Source organism: Ceratina calcarata, unplaced genomic scaffold, assembly GCF_001652005.2.
Source record: "Ceratina calcarata isolate Rehan_Ccalc_2016 unplaced genomic scaffold, ASM165200v1 scaffold385, whole genome shotgun sequence".
Lineage (NCBI taxonomy): Eukaryota > Metazoa > Arthropoda > Insecta > Hymenoptera > Apidae > Ceratina > Ceratina calcarata.
The window spans coordinates 130,197-148,646 of NW_017161772.1; the positions used below are offsets into that span (position 1 = coordinate 130,197).

The following is an 18,450-nucleotide window of genomic DNA, read 5'->3' on the forward strand; positions in this document are numbered from 1 at the left end:
GACTTTTGAGGCTTGTATTTCTTCAAGTCAGTTGTTTCTTCCAACTTCGCGCATGCACACCAAATACCAGAAAGTTTTCCTTGGGTTACTGCTGATTACCATAAGAGTAACTCTTCAACTTCGAACGGTGATAGCTTCGTCAGTTTATAGTTATTTGTTGTGAAGTTATGAATAGTCGAACTTCTACGGTTCTTTTCTCCTACTCTTGTCGTCGTGAGGTGCCACGTCTCTGGAGCTTCCGTAGCAAATTACTAAAATGTCGGTTTCTAACTAATTGCTATCACAAGTAACGCGATATACTTATTATAGACTTTGATAAAACGAATCTATTTAATAGCTCCCATCAAATAGAAAATTGATCGCAAGCGATGTTTAATAGAATAGACCATTTCTCTTAATTACTATTTTTATTGAGTCATTCTCTACATATTTTTAATGTGAAATCCTAATTTCCATTTTTACGCGGTGAATTTTCGAGCCGCTTTATCCACCGTAATGAGGATAACTCTTCACGCTCGTTAATCATCCAACTTGGAGGATTTAAATACGCGGAAAATCGAGGTTTCCCGTCGTTCTCATCGCGTCCTGTTAATCGGTTTATTAGTCACCGAGGAAGGCGGATATCGATTCCCTCGTGAGAGTCATCGAATAAATTAACAGGCCGTTTGAATCGCGCGCACGTAACAGTGTCACGGGTGGTCGACGCGACGTCTGGACGTCTGAAAGCCTGGCTGCGGATCGCGAACGCAGCGAGAAGCCGAGAAAAGCCGATAGTAAAGGACCGACGTTTAAACGGTGGCCGGCTTCTTCGAAAAAGATGGTGAAACGACGGAGCTTTCAAAAGCTAGCCGAGAGATTTTCAAACTTCACCCTCTTTGTGTCGCTTTTTCCTGCTTCAACTATATCGGAATTTTTGAAACTCCGTTTGAGAGTGCTAGTTAAAGAGCTCTTCCAATCCTTCTCTTCATCTTTTTCATTATTTTTATACTTGATGAGGTACGGCTTGACAGAAAAACTTATGGCAGACTTGGAATATTTAAAAATACATTCTGGCTTGCTGTTTCCTTCAGATCTAAAGTCTGCTACGAGTATTGCTTTCAATGTTTTATGCTTCTTTTAAATACGTCTAACTATTAATTAATTTATGCGATAACAGAATTTAATATCAATTCTACTGATATTAGATTTCATTTGTTTGAATATTTATTAATACAATTTTAATATTGTCCCATCTTCATGATAGCTGTATTAATTTAGAAAGATGACTAACAATGTATTTAGTGAACTGAGAATCACATATGGAAACATGGTCGATCATTATGGGTCATTGTTTGTATTTTCCATATGCCTACAATACGTCATGACGAAATATCGATCGGTAGTTTGACGAACACCGGCCTCCCTTAACTAGTATCTAATTATAGTCGTTTAGAAGCACTTGTTACGAGAATAACGGTGAGCTTGTATCGGTCGGTTACGCGACGGTAAACGTGCTGGAACAATTTGTGGACGATTCGCAATTTCCGCTCAATAAACGCACTTCCCCCATCGATTTCGTATCAATTAACCATTTTAATAAGTGAACAGACAACCATTGTCTATAACCCATAGTTGCTTAGTTTGCAACGCGAATAATTACGCCCACAGATGTTCATTAAATAATGCCAGCCGCAAAGAGAGTTTTATTAATGAAACTTTCGCCATTTATTCATTATCGGCGATCGTACATAGCCATTAAGTCTTTTCGCTCCATTTCAACATGCATATGCACAATATCCGTCGCGTCAGTTCGTAATTAAATTCTTTGTCAAACGATCCTCTTCGTTTGCATTTTATTTGAAATTTAATCGGGGAATCAGGAGTTTTTCTGTTTCTATACAAAACGCGAAGCATTCATTCAACTCTGTAGGAATCGTTTGAGAAAAAAGAAGAAACAAAAAGCGGTAGTTCATTTTTTCGTGTTTCTAAATATTGTTCTCTACTTGAAAAGCTCGCGGGTTCGAACGACCTATTCAACGGTCGGCGCCAGAATTGCTCGTTTGTATCAATTGAAATCGAACACACAAGGATCCCGATGTAATTAAAACGAAATTGTGAAGCCAAACTGTTTAACAATATAGGGACATGAGCAAAGAATAGTATCATGGAAAGGAGTGAGGTGAGCGCTGTTCTGTGAAATTTATTGTTGGTTTCAATTATAGTGCTAAGCGCTGATATAATCAGAGACTAGAAGTGCAGTTCGTATTTATATATTCTGTACATTTCGTCTCATAAATTTATTGAAAAATGTACGTTGTTTCGTTATTTCTCTCTTTTCTTTTAATGTTTCATCGTGTTTATCATTAAAAATCATATTTTTACATTCATTATTTTTAAGGCACGTTTATTTCATGTTTTTTTTAAAAAATATTTGAATTATTTTGATTTGTTAGCCTCAGTGCTGTAGCTTCATCTTATTAAGGGAATTCTTCACTTTGCAATTTCTTCTAAGACTCCCCTTGCAGCCTTCGCTTTCTCGCTAGGGAAAAGATGAAAGGAATCGATGATACGGCTTCGTGGAAGCGATGAAAATATCCGACGGTTCTTCGTTTTCAACTGCGAGGGTCATTGATTCTGCGAACATCGATTTCTCGTTTACTCGCAAAAGGGTAGACGATTTGCGCTTCGACAACGGCGAGTATCTATGTCGATCATTAAATTAAACTAACTAGCTATACATATACCAAGTTGTACCAAAAGAATTTAGACTATATTGTTTAACAAGTTATTTTTTTAATCCATAATCTGATAAAATTGACATTACAGGATCACATTTATGAATACAATCATGAATGTCCTTTTTTAATCGCTTTCTTAATTTAAAAAGTAATATGCCGTCAATACTATTTTATTAAAATTGTACTTTCAAAGAGTAGGATTCATAAAACGATTTAATAAATTGTTATCCTTCATGGAAAGATAACGAGTCTGTGTGTGGCAAGGTTTGATTTAATTTCTTTCATCTTTTCAAAGGGAAATTGAACTCAGTCGCCCGGCGAAAACGAGAAAAAAAATATCGGACACGTTCCTTTCCATGGAAATTAATCTCGCGAAACGTTCCCTTGTCGAAAATTTCTCGTTTCCGTTCCGGGACACGCGGAGAGGAAATCTCACCGGTAAATGCAGAATTCGTTCTCGCTCGCTTTGCTACGGAGTACAGATACACGTCCCGGTAATCGCAAAACCATGCATCCTCGCAGGCCATGTACCCTCCGATGTACGTCTCCGAACTTCGTTACATCGAGCAATTTCCTTATCGTGTCGTGCCTTGCGCTTTCGGCGAGCGCGAACACCGTCGCGCTTGTCCCGTTGATATCTCGCAGCTACGAAGAAATTGCATTTCACGATTGGAGGAGGATTTCACATGTTCGGATCCGGAACGAGGAATCAGAAATTGCTCGATCGGTGTTTACCCTCCCTTTCCGGTCGCAGTCGTTCGATGCCTGTCTGTCCTGCACTCGGCGAATTTTCCCTCTCGCTGTTCGTGTCAATTAACGCTCCCGGCAAATTGTCTGAAATTGAGTTTTCGTTCGCTCGCTCCGATTGTCGCGCGGCTCGGCCTCGAGGAAAATTTGTCGCCTTCGGCTTTAATATACTGATTAATAGGGCGGTCGACTTAATGACGGGCAAATCTTTCGGGGAATCTCGTGAAAACGACTACCGGCTAATTGAACCGCGTGAATAAACTGAAATGAAAGTTCACTGGAAAATGTCTTGCCAGGAATTCCGGAGATTCGTGGAAACTGTTTCTGCTCTGTTCTCTGTAATTAGTAAATTCTTGGGTAATTGGGGTGGTCATTTGACAGGGTATCATCGAGGGATAGCCAAATCGCTTCTGAGACTAAAAGTGCTAAAATTACTCAGGCGATGCTGAAACGTATAATAAAGGTTGATTAAGTGTCACTCTCTTGGTAACAGTACTTGGCTGCTCTAGCGACGTTTTATGGAGTAGGATAGCTTGTAATAAACGCGACGCTTATGGTCGCGTCATTTATCACAGTATATTGCCCTTTTTAATTATTACCATTTATATATTAATTTCACAATTAAATTAAATATCTGTTACTAAAATTCTGTTTAATAATAATATTCACTAGGATTTATAAAAGGTATAAGATCTTATGAATGATTATATATTTATTGAAAAATATTGACAGTCATGCTTACATATCAATTTTACAATTGAATTTCACTTGATCAAAATTCATATCATCATATATATGAAAAAAGTGCAAGTTCGTATAAACGTACAAAAATAAAATAAATAGAATTATATAAATTATAGCAGTTTGATTTACAAAGTCAAGATTCGTTCAGATATAGTATATCAATGGTTGGCTGTACTGGTTGCCCCAATAAAATCTGTACACCAGTGGGGAATAAGTTTGAGGCGTGATGTAGTAAACGTATGGTACTGTGTAACTTGTGCTGTAGATTGGAGCTTGATAAGCTGCAGTTTGGTAAACTGGAGTCCGGGCAATTTGCACTGGCTGGTTTGGATAATATTGATTATTGTTGTATGGATAATTTATTGTGATATCGCTGGATTGGTGATGCGGAGACTTCACTTTCACCTTTGTGCCATCGGACAACTGCAACAAAAAAAATTGTGATTATTCTTAAGTATTCATAACTAATGAATCAATTATAAATTCGTTGTGAATTTTAAATTCAAACATAATAATAAATTAATAGTTTACATACTCTGTTAAAACTACCGCCAGATCAATTTTACTATTTTGAATTTTACATAAGTTTTAAGTCAAATACTTTTTGCTATGATATTAAAATTCAAGATTGTTACCTTAATATGTTGATGCGCATGATTTTTCGTCCTGGCGCTAAGTGAAGTTGCTGACGACTCATCGGAATCAGACGTTGACTTGGTATCAGCAGCAAGCTCTTCTCCATTCTGTTCCACTTGTTGTTGCTGTTCTGATTGAGAAGCAGATCGTTGTAGAAGCATTGCATGTTGGAGATTTTCCATGTTCACTTGGGGGAATGTAATTTTTACAGGGTTTCCCTCTTTTCGTCTTAATATTTGCTCTTCTGTCTCTGCCTCAGAATTCGCTCGTGCTTGCTGGCTCGCGTCTTTCATAGAATTTGTGTCGTATTCCGCTAGATTCGATTGTGTGGGAGTCTGTTGCTGATAATATGTATACATGTTCGATGGATCCAAACCAAACAGACCACTGCTTTGTCGCACGTTCACGCGTTTCTCTATCGAAACAATTCCAATTATTTAATTATTTGACAGAATTTCCTACTTTCATTTGATTAAATTGACATCTCACCATCTTGACTTTGCGCATCAAACACTGACAGTTTGTTATTCTCTAAGGTCGACTTCTTGGCCACATCATCGTCCTTACTACGTTTGGTCTTCTGCTCTGTAGTATCGAGTCCCCCATCGATAGATCTTCTGCGACGATTATGTACTACCTGAGAAAATTACTCAGTTAATAAATTGAATGTTCATACAACTCAACAAAAACATCCAGATGTTATGTTTCCTATAATATCATTTCGGTTTAAATTCTATAAATCTGGATTCACTAATTTTAATTAATTACATTCAATAATAGTGACATAAAATAATAGCAAGTTGATCAACTACATAAATAATATAATTTCCGTGAAAAATAAATGTATTGCCACTCACCGGTGGGATGAATGGATAATACTGCGGTGGTATCATTGCAGGAATTCCTTCAACAACTCCATTTCCTTTAAGGAAACGCCTGTAAGCAGTCCGCGATATTGGCGGAATTAAATACGGAGAATGATAAAATGGTGACAATGCGTGCGCAGGGATATCGTACGAATTCGTGTAGACTGGATGCAGTTCCAAATGATAACCAGGATCTTCTTCAGTTTTTGATTGCTCGTCGTTTTCGGATGACTGCATTATGGGTTGTTTCGTCGAATGCGATTCCGATGTCGAACGTCCATATCCGGGTTGTACCATGATATCAGCCATCGTGTGGCTGGCTAGAAGAAGCACTAGCGGAAGCTAAAACAAAAATATCATTATATTCCGAATATTTCATGTTCATTTAAAAAAATTAGTCTGTTAATTGTCAAAGTCTCACCATTGCTAACTGTGCCATCGTTGCTGCTCGACGTTCTCCGTTTGGAAGTTGTATCGAAACTGTGGTGGAAACGGTCCCCGAGAACGCATAAATTAATTCCGAAAGGTGCTGATGTTACATATTTAATGTGCAACGCACTTTTGTCAAGCCAGCGCGTTAACCAACTCGAGTTCATTTTTGGGTCAGGCACTTGTGAAATTCACGTCCATTCCAATATACATCGCATATTTAGCAAAAATTTGATTCTTAAAAAGTATAAATAACGTTATTAAATATTTTTACGTTTTAGTGTATTTTATTGGATTTTCAAGATCCAGAATTCCCAATTCATGCTTTTTAAATGACCTTTATGAATACTTTCAGGCCATATGGGGGTCGAAAGTTTTCTCTAGGCATCAATAACCGTTTCTCTCGTTTACGTAGTCTTCGCCAGCTGTTCATGCATCGAATCTGTAGAAGCGATTTCTAAGGGGGAATATAAAGTAGGAGATTTTTCAGGGATTGTCGAAATACCGAGTTTCCCACTTCTACTTAAACTTTTGTATCCGAACGATCCCAAAGTAAGATGAAGTGCCGTATCCTCATATCGTCACCGCGTAAAAAGCATTTCTAGTAAATCGGTGTCATCGTTCCAATCTATTAAACGTTTCCTGGCTTTCTCGTCGTTCATTCAAGAAACGATGTTTCATCGTTCGACGGGCAATTGTATAAATTGTAAACCCGCGTGCACGGAAACGAACGCACGCGATTTACTAGACTTTAATGTATTCACGTAGAGGAAGAGTGGTTTAATAGTCGAATGCTATATTAGATGAATGTGCGCCAAGTATGTATTCACCCAATTCGTACGACAATCAGGGCGTGTCAGCAAAGCTGGTAGCCTCGAAGTGCAACGAAGTTGGAAATGCGAGGATTTCGCACATTCCTTGATCGCTGCATACCATTATTCGGTTTTGCAATACTATGTTCAGGGAATCAGATCGCCGAACATTGAACTTATATAGAATTATAGTAAAGCAATGTATTATATTATAGAATTATAGTAAAGCAATGTAATTTAATCCACCAACGTTCGATTCGATCTACTTGCATTTAGATTTTTATTTAAACATTCAATACATCACTCCATAGAGTCCCAATTCTTTTCATAATAATGATCATAAAGTAATTAATAACATTTTCCTTGATATATTTCCCGAATCATAAATAATACAGCGTTACATTGTTTTCGAGATTACAATACCAATGAAATTGTTGGCTCTTGTATTCTATTCAATGTGGAATTTTCTATCATTCCTCACGTTCGATTCAGAAGGTCGAGGCTGTAACAGATTGGTTTGGAAATTGTCTAGGTTGCGTATTCGGTACGTGATGCCGGCGGCGCACCTGACGCTGCGCGAGGAGGATGTGATACGACTAACGTTGGAGTTCCTCCATAGCCGCGACCTTCACATCTCGCAGCTCTCGTTGGAACGCGAGACGGGCGTGATAAATGGTCAATACAGCGACGACGTCCTCTTCCTTCGCCAGCTGATCCTCGACGGACAATGGGACGACGTGCTCGAGTTCATTCAGCCATTGGAGGCGTTGCCCGACTTCGACATGAGAAAGTTCACCTACTCGATCCTCAGGCACAAGTACGTCGAGCTGTTGTGCATCAAATCCGAGGCGAACCTGATCGCGGCTGGAACGAATGGAAGTGTAGACAATGCGGTCTCGGAGGTAGTCAAGGTTCTCACCGACCTCGAGAAGGTCGCCCCATCCAAAGAAGAGTACAGCAGCCTGTGTCTGTTGCTGACCTTGCCACGGCTCACGGACCATCTCCAGTATAAGGACTGGAATCCGAGCAACGCGAGAGTTCAATGCTTCCGCGAAGTGCATCCGCTGGTGGAAAAGTTCCTGCCCGGCGACAGAAAGAGCACCGATCCCGCCCATCCGGTTACCTCGGCGAAAAACGATCGGCTCATACAGCTGATCATTAAAGGCATTTTGTACGAGTCCTGTGTCAATTACTGTCAGGCCAAAGCTACAGGCTCGAAGGAGAGCGAACAGGTAATTGAATTATATTTTTGTCTATTCGCAGTATCTACTGACCTTTTTTTCTTACAACACTTATATAAAATATAAATTACATTAATTTTTTCTCTGATTTATTTATTTTCTTATTACAACACATATGTTTAACGATTACCGTGTTTTGTAATCTGTTACAGGTGGAAATGAATTTTTCTCGGCTTTTAGACGGTTCCGTCGGCTTCAGCGACTCCGATTTAAGTTTACTATCGTGGCTGCAAAGCATACCACCAGATACGTTCGCAGTGCCTTTCGCCCAGCGAACGTTAAACGTGGACGTGGAGCGTCTTGAGAGACCATCCCTGGAGACCTCCTGGACCGAGCACATGTTGATCACACCCATAAAGCCGAAAACCTTCCCGCACAGCGCGATGCCGTTTACCAGACCGCGGTCCGCAGCCGATATGATGTCTCGCAGTCTGGTGCCAGCTTTAGAAGCTGGACTCGGACCAAGGAGTCCGGGACCTAAAAATACTCCGATACCATCTGCGGCGTTGATGGCGTTATCCATCGGTGATATAACACCGATGTCAAGATCCTCTTTCGCGAGCTTCCATCTAACCGGTTTCAAGAACAACAAGCTGATGAACACGAGCGTGGACAGGCTGTTCGAAAACGAAGGCGATGTCTTCCTTAGCTCGAGCTACGCCGAGTTCCAGCAGTTGCCTTCTATACAAGAAACAACGATGAACAGTCAGCCGAAAGCACCACCGAGGACGAGAACGCACTCGAAGAGTCCCGAAGGTAAATTTATTTGCTTATTTGAAATGTTGTCGGAGGAAGATTTGATGTGGAATTTGAATATTCGAAATTTATTTTACAGCTATTAGAGCTGAGCCTTCTGCAGCCTCCACGCCGGAGCGTAGAGTAGCTGGCAGAGAATCCCCGGCTCCATCCACCGCCAGAAGTTCCAGAAGAGACTCGCTGGCGGAGAAGCCGACTGGAGTCGCCGCAAAGATCACGGAACCCACCGCAATCCCCGTTCGAGCTTCCCTTGGCGGAGAACACCTCGAGCAAAGTTACAATGGTGACTTGTTCAAAGAGTACCAAAAACAAAAGCAGAGGCTGCAAGAAAAGTTCCACGAGAGGGAAAGGGAATGGGACGATTTGGTCAGACAATTGTCGGCTCCGCTGCCCCCGCAGGTGGTCGATAACAGACTTCAACAGGGTGACGGGTGAGTAAATCTCGTCTATAATGAGGCTTTTCATTTGCATGTACAATGCGATTAATCAATCGTGATTTAATTTTTGAATTTTATTGAATGGTGATTCATTTTGAAATTAATTGCATTGTACAATCAGAAAATGTGTTCAGCTCTTGCGTTGTTCGTATAATTTTAATATCGGAAAATCATTATTACGTTATTCGTGACTTTATATAAAATAAAAAGTCGCGAGTGGATGACTAATAGAGAAAAACAAAGAAGTGAGGAAAACTTAGTCGCTAGCCAAAATGCCAACAATTATCAACGTGCGGTGCAAAAGCTGAAAAGGGGTAGGTCGCGTCGAGTTAAACTTGGCATCTTTCCCAACGAGTTGCTCGATAAACGTAATCCAGACAAATACTGTTGTTTTCCGCGTGGCGTCTCGCGGTGCCAGAGCACGGTCAATCAAACCGTGCGGTGTTGGCTACATTCTCTAAGAGATGGCGGCAAGAGAATGCCTTTGTCGCGCTTATTATGGTAGTAACGCGCAAGCCGAGAATAACCCGTTCGGTCTAGACGCCAGCATGTGGCGTCGATCGAAATAGCGATGCGCCCGACAGGAAACTTACAAAAGAAAGCGCGATTATTTTGACGACCTGACAATGACCTTTGCTTTTGTTCTTTTATTTCCTCGCTCTAACTGTAGAATGCCAAAAGAAAGGGATTTGTAGGAATGTACATTTCTCATGCAATGAAGGATTTTATGAAACTTAATTTATATTATGGATACTTGTTGAAATTTAGATATGCAGTTTCAAATTAATAAATTGATAGACACGTGGAATTTAATATTTAACATTTCCTGCTCATAATATAAAATTGACGAAAAGAGCTAAATATTTAGGAATTACTTAGAATATAAAGAAATATAAATATTTATATACAATAAATATATTTACGTAAATTAAATATTTCCAAATGCAAAGGATTAATACGATAAAAAAATAGGATATTCTTTAAATTATCGATTTCTAATAGAGTTCTTTTATTTTATTTCGTCCACTCTATTCTATTAAACCAGAGACTTGCGATAGATTTCCTTGAGAGTTACCGGTTATATTGACACTGTTTTCTCACGACATAGATAGCTTCGTCTTAGATAAATCAGTAACGGCGGGTAGTCATCTCTCGTGAGTGTCGTGCACATTCCTTTTTGCGAACGAATAAACTGTCTCGACTATATCACCGTAACTGTCGTGTAACAGGCTAAAATTACCGTCGCCCCGAGATGTCAAGTACAGTGTATCTTTTCCTTAAATCCATATCGGTCACATCCGGTGATAACTAAAACGGTGTTTAAATATTAGTTGAAGTTTCCTTGAGCTACTTTTGTTGGTTTCTTTCAATTAAATTAAATATCGTTATACTACATTTTTTATATTTGATTAAAAAGAAAAGACAACAATAACGATGGTTTAGATTTTATTTATTAGATTTAATTTATTTTCTATTATCTCAGATTTCTCAGTCATTCATGTTTCGTTACCTAAATAAGTCTCAATGACGTCTCCTCATACATATATATGTAGGTACCAATGCGTCAAAGAAATGAAAGTGGAATTGTAACGTAGTTCATTGGCACCGATCGTTGACATTGTTCAGGGCCCGGATGCCGGATGTATGAGAATAGCACGTGCAAGTTGTCACGGGGAAATCGTGATCGTCGAGCCTCGTCATCGGTTCGACCCCATCGGCGATTCGCATTTTGCGTTTTCGTTCTGCATATTTATAGTCTTATTGTCCCATTCATGCACATCAGTCAATTCCTCATGAAACGCAGATGGACGTGTATATTCGTGGTACATATAGAGTTTTCTTTCTCTTCGGTAATTTACACAAATATCTTTTTGAATTTTTCAGTCTTGACGTTATATCGAAAAAACTTATTCATAGTTCTCTATTGTCCGAAAAGTATGTTTAATTACGAACATCATTGCTCTATTTTGGTATACAATTTCAATGGAAAAATGTCATATTTATATAAAATATACATATTAGTTACATATTAATTCTTATACAATAAAATGTACAAAAAGAAATAATCTGATACCCAAAAATATACCAATTCAATTTAATTTTTCTTACTGTCGACGACAATTGAGTAAAAGTTATTTACACGTGGCTAAATACAATTCGAGTTCCATTGGCGTGGAATTCGTACGTGCAAAGTTAAATGCAAATGCGGAGCGAGAGACCGGACACCGCACCGGTGCAGTGGTCCTCTGAGAGGCATGCTCACCATGCAAAATGCTAATTATCCTGGACTACTCGTGTATAAAGTTAACTGATTCCAGACGCGACAATAATACTACTCGTAATACGACAAGCTTGTGGTTGTCAGAGTCAAGTTCTTAGGTGCTTGCAAACGGTGTTGAGTTACATACAGCATAGTCAGCCGAGCTATGAAATGGCATTGCTATTGAATATTCACTGAATAGTAACGAACAATTGTTTGCAAAAAATAAAGATCGAAGTTATGGAAAAGGTAATAATGGAACTTAACAGATAAAGGAGTTAGAGATAGAATATCACGGAGTTTGCATTAGTTTTATTGAACAATCTTTATCACTAATCAGAAGATCGATGTTAGAGCATTAGTGATAACAGAGAAAAAAATCATTTCTTATTTTTCATTTGCTCGTACTATTAGTGAAAGTGATCTTGAGATCCATTGTTATAATAAGCCAATCTTTTCTCTTATCCCTCTTATCGACTAACCATCCGATTAAAAGATACACAAGATCATGGCTTACATGTTTTTCTAAGAAACAGCCAAGTGACTCAACTATCAAGAAGATCGAGTAACGTGTATCTAAGATTAGATCAATTCTGATCGAACTATAAAAACGAACGAAACATCATCCCTTAATTAAAGAAATTGTATCAAGTACATAAATAGTGTAATTAGGAGTACGTTATTTTTAATCATTTATTGAATTTGGTACTACTGTTTAAAAAAGTACGTAAAAGAAGCTTATGTAAAGTACAGGCAATCGTATCAAGTCAATAATACTCAAGCATGCTTATGTTAAAAATTAGATAGGTTCCGGTAATTCTATGTCTGGGAACATATAGACGCATTAATGAGACTCGTTAGCGATCAGCTTGACACGTCGGCGGCATAAGTCAAGCGGAATTAGTGCAAGTCAAAAGAGTTTCGAGTATCCGGCACTTCGTTGGCTACAAAATACGAGCGCGTGTAAAGTTTACGTTCCTCGTTCGCTGAAATAGGGGTCTCACGAGAAGAGTCCTTGATCCTTCAACAGGTTCAACAAACGAGGCCGTTCTCAATGATTCATTGCCCCTGATTCCTTGCAGAGAATCCCTTTAAATGACCACACGCGCAATTACGCTTTGCTTTAGAGTTGCAGGGAAATACTCCTTACTCACGTTCCTCGAAATTGCGCTATTATTAACCGTTACAGCGAAGAGCAATTGAACTGATGGAAGTATTGTTATGGGAAAATTGCTATTTAAATACAAATTGCTATGTACACGATACACAATATGTTGCTTTAAAGACCCGACAATTATTTTTAAACGTTTCTTTCAAATCTTGCTTGTATATGACTTATGAATACATCAAATCTTGCAACAAGGCGCAAGATCAGATCGTTTCTGAATACTTTATTAACTTCTACCAACTGCATACAATACGCACTTAACTGAAATAGCTTGTCCAGTCAGACTTAGTATGTAAATCATAATTATCATGAGGACGAATTAACGCGTAAGCTGTAATACGGATTTAGCGTAGAAGAATGAAATTTGCGTAGCAACATACGTATATCACTCGTTCGCGTTCTCGATTCGTTCGAGTCGGCGCGCGATTGTCACGGGCGTTGCTTTCTCCTGCGAGGATCGACGACGAGGGTGTCGGTCACTCGTGGATTTTCTTGGCTCCTGCCACACCGCGTCACGTCGCATTTTATCGCCATCACAGATCTCTGCCATCGTAAATGTCCACCTACTTGCTTTCAGACGCAACGCTTAATTAGTACGCGTGACCGGCCGAGATTGGTCACAGACGCGGCTTTGTTCGAGGCTCCGTCGATTAAAACAGCGGGAATCGCGGAATGAGCGTTCGCTCCATCTCGAATTAAGCCGCTTCGTTAGCATCGAAGAATGGCAGGTGTTGTAAACGGTATTACATGGAAAAGTACATTGGGAGTAGGTTACTTCGGTTTGGTTCAAGGTGAATTGATCAGGTGTAATGTTAGAAGAGATGAGCACATCTGTTCGTCCATGGCAACATATTTTATTTGTAATTATACGAATTCATGGTATGAAAGATTTGAAGATTGAGGTCAATGTTTCCTGATTAATCATTTTTAATTTCAATGTCTTGTACATACATGAAGTTTCTTTTAGAGAAATATTCATTAATAACAATATTACTTTAAATATTCTTGAGTAATTTATCATTTGATAATGAAAGGAAAAATTATGTCACAATAATAATTTCTTACAAGGCCATCATTACGTTCTGCGATTTTTTATTTCTATTTGATCGGCAGTTTTTAATTACAGTTGTATCAGATAAAATAAGGAAAAGTCTAAATAAGAAATCAATTTGAATCAATTATTCAGATAAGCGAGATAAGAAATTTATTATTGACGTTCATAAATTTATAGGAATTCGCACGTTGGTGTACAGTGGAAAGTATGATATTGCGTTCAACGTGTTGTGAAATTCACTAGGTCTCGTGCGGGATACTTCATTCTATGTGTCGAGTGCAGAAACGCGTGTCGTATCAAACGCGAGAAATAACTGTGCCATGTTAGTTCTTAGTTCATGGGCCACCACCGCGTCTGCCAGATGTTTCCCGTCGTGGTTCCTCCAAAACGGATCATTTACCCCCTTTCGTGTCACTTTCCTGTTTTAGAAAGTTCGGAAAAAGGCGTTTTAAATACCAGGTTATAGATTGTAGGCGTTTATCTACGAAAAATTTACAATTTTTTAAGTCTAAAATCTAGCATCAAATAATTTTAATAAGTATAATTACAGTGAATGATATTATATTTAATGACGAATATTATATGATCTTTTAATGATAGTTTATCAACACAAATTGTCTTAATTGTTTAATTTCAAACGAGAAACTCAAACTTAACGATCCAGATAGAATCTAAACCACCTTAATGATTCTGGTGGAACTTAATTATGATGATGAAAGTTAATTTGCAAAAAATTATTATTGCAAACTTATTTCAGACCGTGTATTAATTCGGTATGCTATAGAAATCTCTCCTTTAAATTTTTATATCGCATGTGGTTCAACATATGAAGTGCATGATATAAAAGTTTGCGCATCATATTGAGAATCTTATCACTTTCTTGTAAAATTCAGTACATATCAAGACTGACGAATACCTACAGATATCATAAAGATAATTTCGTACTAAAGAAACTTTCCTTACGTCCATTACTGTAAAGTACTTTATTCTCTAATATTTTTTTATTAATATCTGTATACATTGTCCTATAAAAAATAGATGAAAACTGTTTAAAATCTTTACTCATAATAAAAAGCTTTCGTATAAACGGAAGACATATAACTAATAATTTATCCTGAACAGTAATTTACACATTATTTGCATAATTATGAAACGATTTCCCGAAAATTTCCCATACAAAATGCAGCGATTCGAGTACGAAGGTCTATACGCAATGCACTACGTTCATAAATACTTAATCTTTAATGCGACGGTGTAAACAAACCCGCAAATCGTTTCTACGAGCGTGCACTTCTCTTTCCGCGCGCATTGCCTAGGCACAGCTGATCGTGTACAACCGCGGGGGCAAGCCAGGAATCAAAACAGCCTCTGATAGGTCGCGATACGCTTTGTTATTACGGAGCGGAGCCGGTCGACGCGACGGGTACCACGGGCACGGGCAGTCGAGCCCGAGTCGAGTCTAATGCCGCTGGCCGGGCGAAATCGTTGCTTGGCTCCCTCGCGATACTCCACGTCGGGCTTCCTCCGGAGCAGCATCGTGTTCACCGCCGTGTCGCAACGCGAAGTACATACGTACAGACGGACAGAGGGACAGACGGATAGACAGGCGGTTCGTCGCGGTCTCGGCATTCCATTCGGTTCTTAATCGCGATCCCTAAATAAGACGCGAGACGCTTTAAATTCCGCGACTTCCGACGCGGTCAAATCGTAACGCTCGCCGATCGTTTCGAGAGACTTCGAGCTCGTCCACGGTGTGCACGGTGGTGGCTCTTTTGTGACGAACGATCGGAATTGGAATTTGCAACCCGTGGTCACGGTCGACGCGGTCAATCTGAGATGAGAGTGTGAGTTTCCGTTCAGCGAGGAAGTTTGGTAATTCGTAACTCGGATACACCCCGGGATTTCAGGATGATCTACCATAAGCCGACGGTACCGCGATTTCGGATCGCGGAACGTGTCAGCGTACCAACGCCGAGCAATCGGCCGGTTTATACAAAACAGGGCAGCCACAGTAGTACGTGCAGCCTGAGGAGTGCCGCTTCTACGCCGCCTTGTGTCAATCGGTACATTGAAAATTGTTCTTTTTTTATCTCCGATGTTCATCTATTTAAATATTAGTTTGAAAGTGTAGCTCAAGTGAAACTCGGTTGTTTTAGAATTCAACACCTTAAGCTACGTTACACGTAATCCAATTAAAGTTATCTACTGCGTACGAATAGGAGAAATTAGATTCTATTATCGATTACACAAAACTAAACACGTACTGAGGAAAGTGTTTTCTCTGAATTAAAAATCAAAGATTCAGACACATTATCAAGATACTATTTCAATTAATTTATGAAGCGTACAAACGTTACTATCGGGGTGAAATTCTAAGTGCTTATCATTAATTTTATTATGATGCACATGATTTATTACACTATTAATAGACATTGCAATTTTCTCATACACTTTTTAGAATAATTGTCGTTTCATTCTTGGAATTGATTTTAACATAGGTAATTTAGATCCTGTTGTTCGTTCGCTTTGAATACGATGAATTATGAACAGTTTCCGCCTTAGGTAATCGATATGTGCGTTGATTCTTATTGTCAGAGTGATTGGTACGTTGGAAAATGAAGCTCCTAATTCTCTGCATTAATATGTAGAAACTCTGTACTGGAAAATTACAGTGGTACATATTATAACGGAACGCATAGAGTCCGAAATCGAGTAGCAATTCGATACGAGTGGTTTAACACTGACCTAGAAAATGTTTGTAAATTCCGCAAGGCCTGTTGCACGTGACTGCTGTAAACGGAGCGACTATTGTTCTTCGTACGTCGTCTCATAATTACGTGAAGGTAGTTCGATACTTTCAAATCATTCCAGAAATTGAAAGCCAAATTGGTATCATAGCACACGCTTATAATAAATATTAAAGAATGATGTAAAAATGAACTAAAAAATTGCATACATCAAGTAATAAATAGTTAAGAACAATTTTCAGTTGCATATACATAGATAAGAAGAAGTAATTTAATCTTCAGAAATAGACATCTGGTTTTATTAAAATCATTTTATGATCAACGCAAATAAGATAATAATTGTAAATCTTATACTGTTTCCCATGCTGAAAACAAAGCCTTCTCCTCATCTAAGGATGGGGTATGCCTTGCATCCATAAATCATGTCTTGGTTGAATAATAGCCAATGCCTTGGGTGACCCCTGTAACCCCTATCGTACCCTGTTCATGATATTCCGAAGGAAATCTTGATTACCGATGACCCCCTAAACGTTTGCCAACACGGGAACAACAGTACGCTCGATGCCAAATAGCCACTTTAAACGACGTGAAAATTCTGCCTTAAACAGCAGATGCTTCAACATGTAGGTAATCTATCAATTTGGCGGTTATAAAGGATTTTTAAGAAACCAGGGAATAATCACGTTCGGAATGCGGCCATGTAAGAATTCTTGATCATAATTAAAGACTATTTTTATTCTTTTTTTATGGTTGCAGCTTAAAACAACCTTTGGGAAGTAAAGGGCCTTCACCTGTTCACACGAGCGCGCCTACTCGGTCTGGTATCCAGTCGCCGAAGCCTACGATCAATGGATCGGAGCCTGTTGTGTAAGTTTACTATTTATAGTTGAACAACGATTTTTAATTAACTCTCTCGCTACCGCGACCACATTCTCTGGTTGTCAAATAATCTGTACATAATCATGTAATCCACGTGCATGAGATAGGAAGTACTTATTTTATGAAAATACCTAGACAATAATTTAGATCAAATATCTTTTCGCGAAAAACTACGTGTTTCATAATTGTACAGTACTAGACATATCTTAAAATAAATTCTCTCTTTTTACTTACAAATGAGACGAAGGCAGCTAAAGCATGGAAAATATTTCGTTAAAAATCTTTGCAGGAGACAGAACTCGGTGTTAGGCACTCCTTACGATTCCAGAGTGCAAGAAAGCCACTACGATGTCGTCAAGCCAATAAAGGTAAGTCAATAAAACGTTCATAGTTATTACATAACAATAAAAATAGCTTAACCAATCAATGCAACAATACAAACAGTCTAATTCTTCGAGTTTATTAACTTTTTTTATGCATGATCTTGACTAATTGATTTACGATTGGTTGCGATTAAGAGATCAAATAAAATCAATGTATTACAATATTTATTTATAATTGGGAAAGCTATTTGAAGTTTGACGTATCACTTAAATCTTTCTTTATACATTACTTATTTATCACGATTTAATTATAAACAAGATGTTGATAAGATTAACCCATGCCATTAACTTGAAATGAAAAGGAGCGTGTCGTAAAGCGTTCATAATGCCTCCACATTAATTTGAGAATTTATACAAGCAGTAATTCGTAATGAATGCCGATGCTTCAAGAAACGATTTCATAAACTAGAAAGCACATCTACAGTCTTTGGAGCAGGTGTTCCATACTTTTATTACGACGTTGAGTGCGATCTGATAATTGAAAAAGAATTAAATTAACCCGTTAACTTTCTATCTGTCATTCTTTATTGCCGTAAAATGGAGCATAAACCGGTGCGCCGTTTATGGTTGCGCT

General features: G+C 38.6%; 2 protein-coding genes across 4 annotated transcripts in view; one reads left to right on the plus strand and one right to left on the minus strand.

Annotated features, from left to right (window-relative positions):
• Positions 1 to 18,038, plus strand: part of LOC108625979 (WD repeat-containing protein 47) — a 35,606-nt gene extending 17,568 nt beyond the window's left edge. For both annotated transcript variants that reach the window (XM_026814404.1, XM_026814403.1), the window contains exons 2-6: positions 7,484 to 8,183; positions 8,345 to 8,948; positions 9,028 to 9,379; positions 17,371 to 17,481; positions 17,783 to 18,038. In XM_026814404.1, coding sequence (XP_026670205.1) covers positions 7,503 to 8,183; positions 8,345 to 8,948; positions 9,028 to 9,379; positions 17,371 to 17,481; positions 17,783 to 17,873 — 1,839 coding nt within the window. In that variant the 5' untranslated portion in view covers positions 7,484 to 7,502 and the 3' untranslated portion in view covers positions 17,874 to 18,038. The remainder of the gene's footprint in view (positions 1 to 7,483; positions 8,184 to 8,344; positions 8,949 to 9,027; positions 9,380 to 17,370; positions 17,482 to 17,782) is intronic.
• On the minus strand, positions 4,330 to 6,213 carry LOC113464469 (uncharacterized). 2 transcript variants are annotated; one of them, XM_026814406.1, is made up of 6 exons: positions 6,132 to 6,213; positions 5,862 to 6,052; positions 5,702 to 5,780; positions 5,334 to 5,481; positions 4,844 to 5,259; positions 4,330 to 4,631 (listed from the first exon to the last, which is right to left on the minus strand). In XM_026814406.1, the coding sequence occupies exons 1-6, from the start codon at positions 6,147 to 6,149 to the stop codon at positions 4,353 to 4,355; spliced, it is 1,131 nt and encodes a 376-aa protein (XP_026670207.1). In that variant the 5' UTR covers positions 6,150 to 6,213; the 3' UTR covers positions 4,330 to 4,352. The 2 variants fall into 2 exon arrangements, with proteins under 2 accessions (XP_026670207.1, XP_026670206.1); XM_026814405.1 differs by having other exon boundaries at positions 5,702 to 6,052.
• Positions 18,039 to 18,450: the final 412 nt, after the last annotated feature.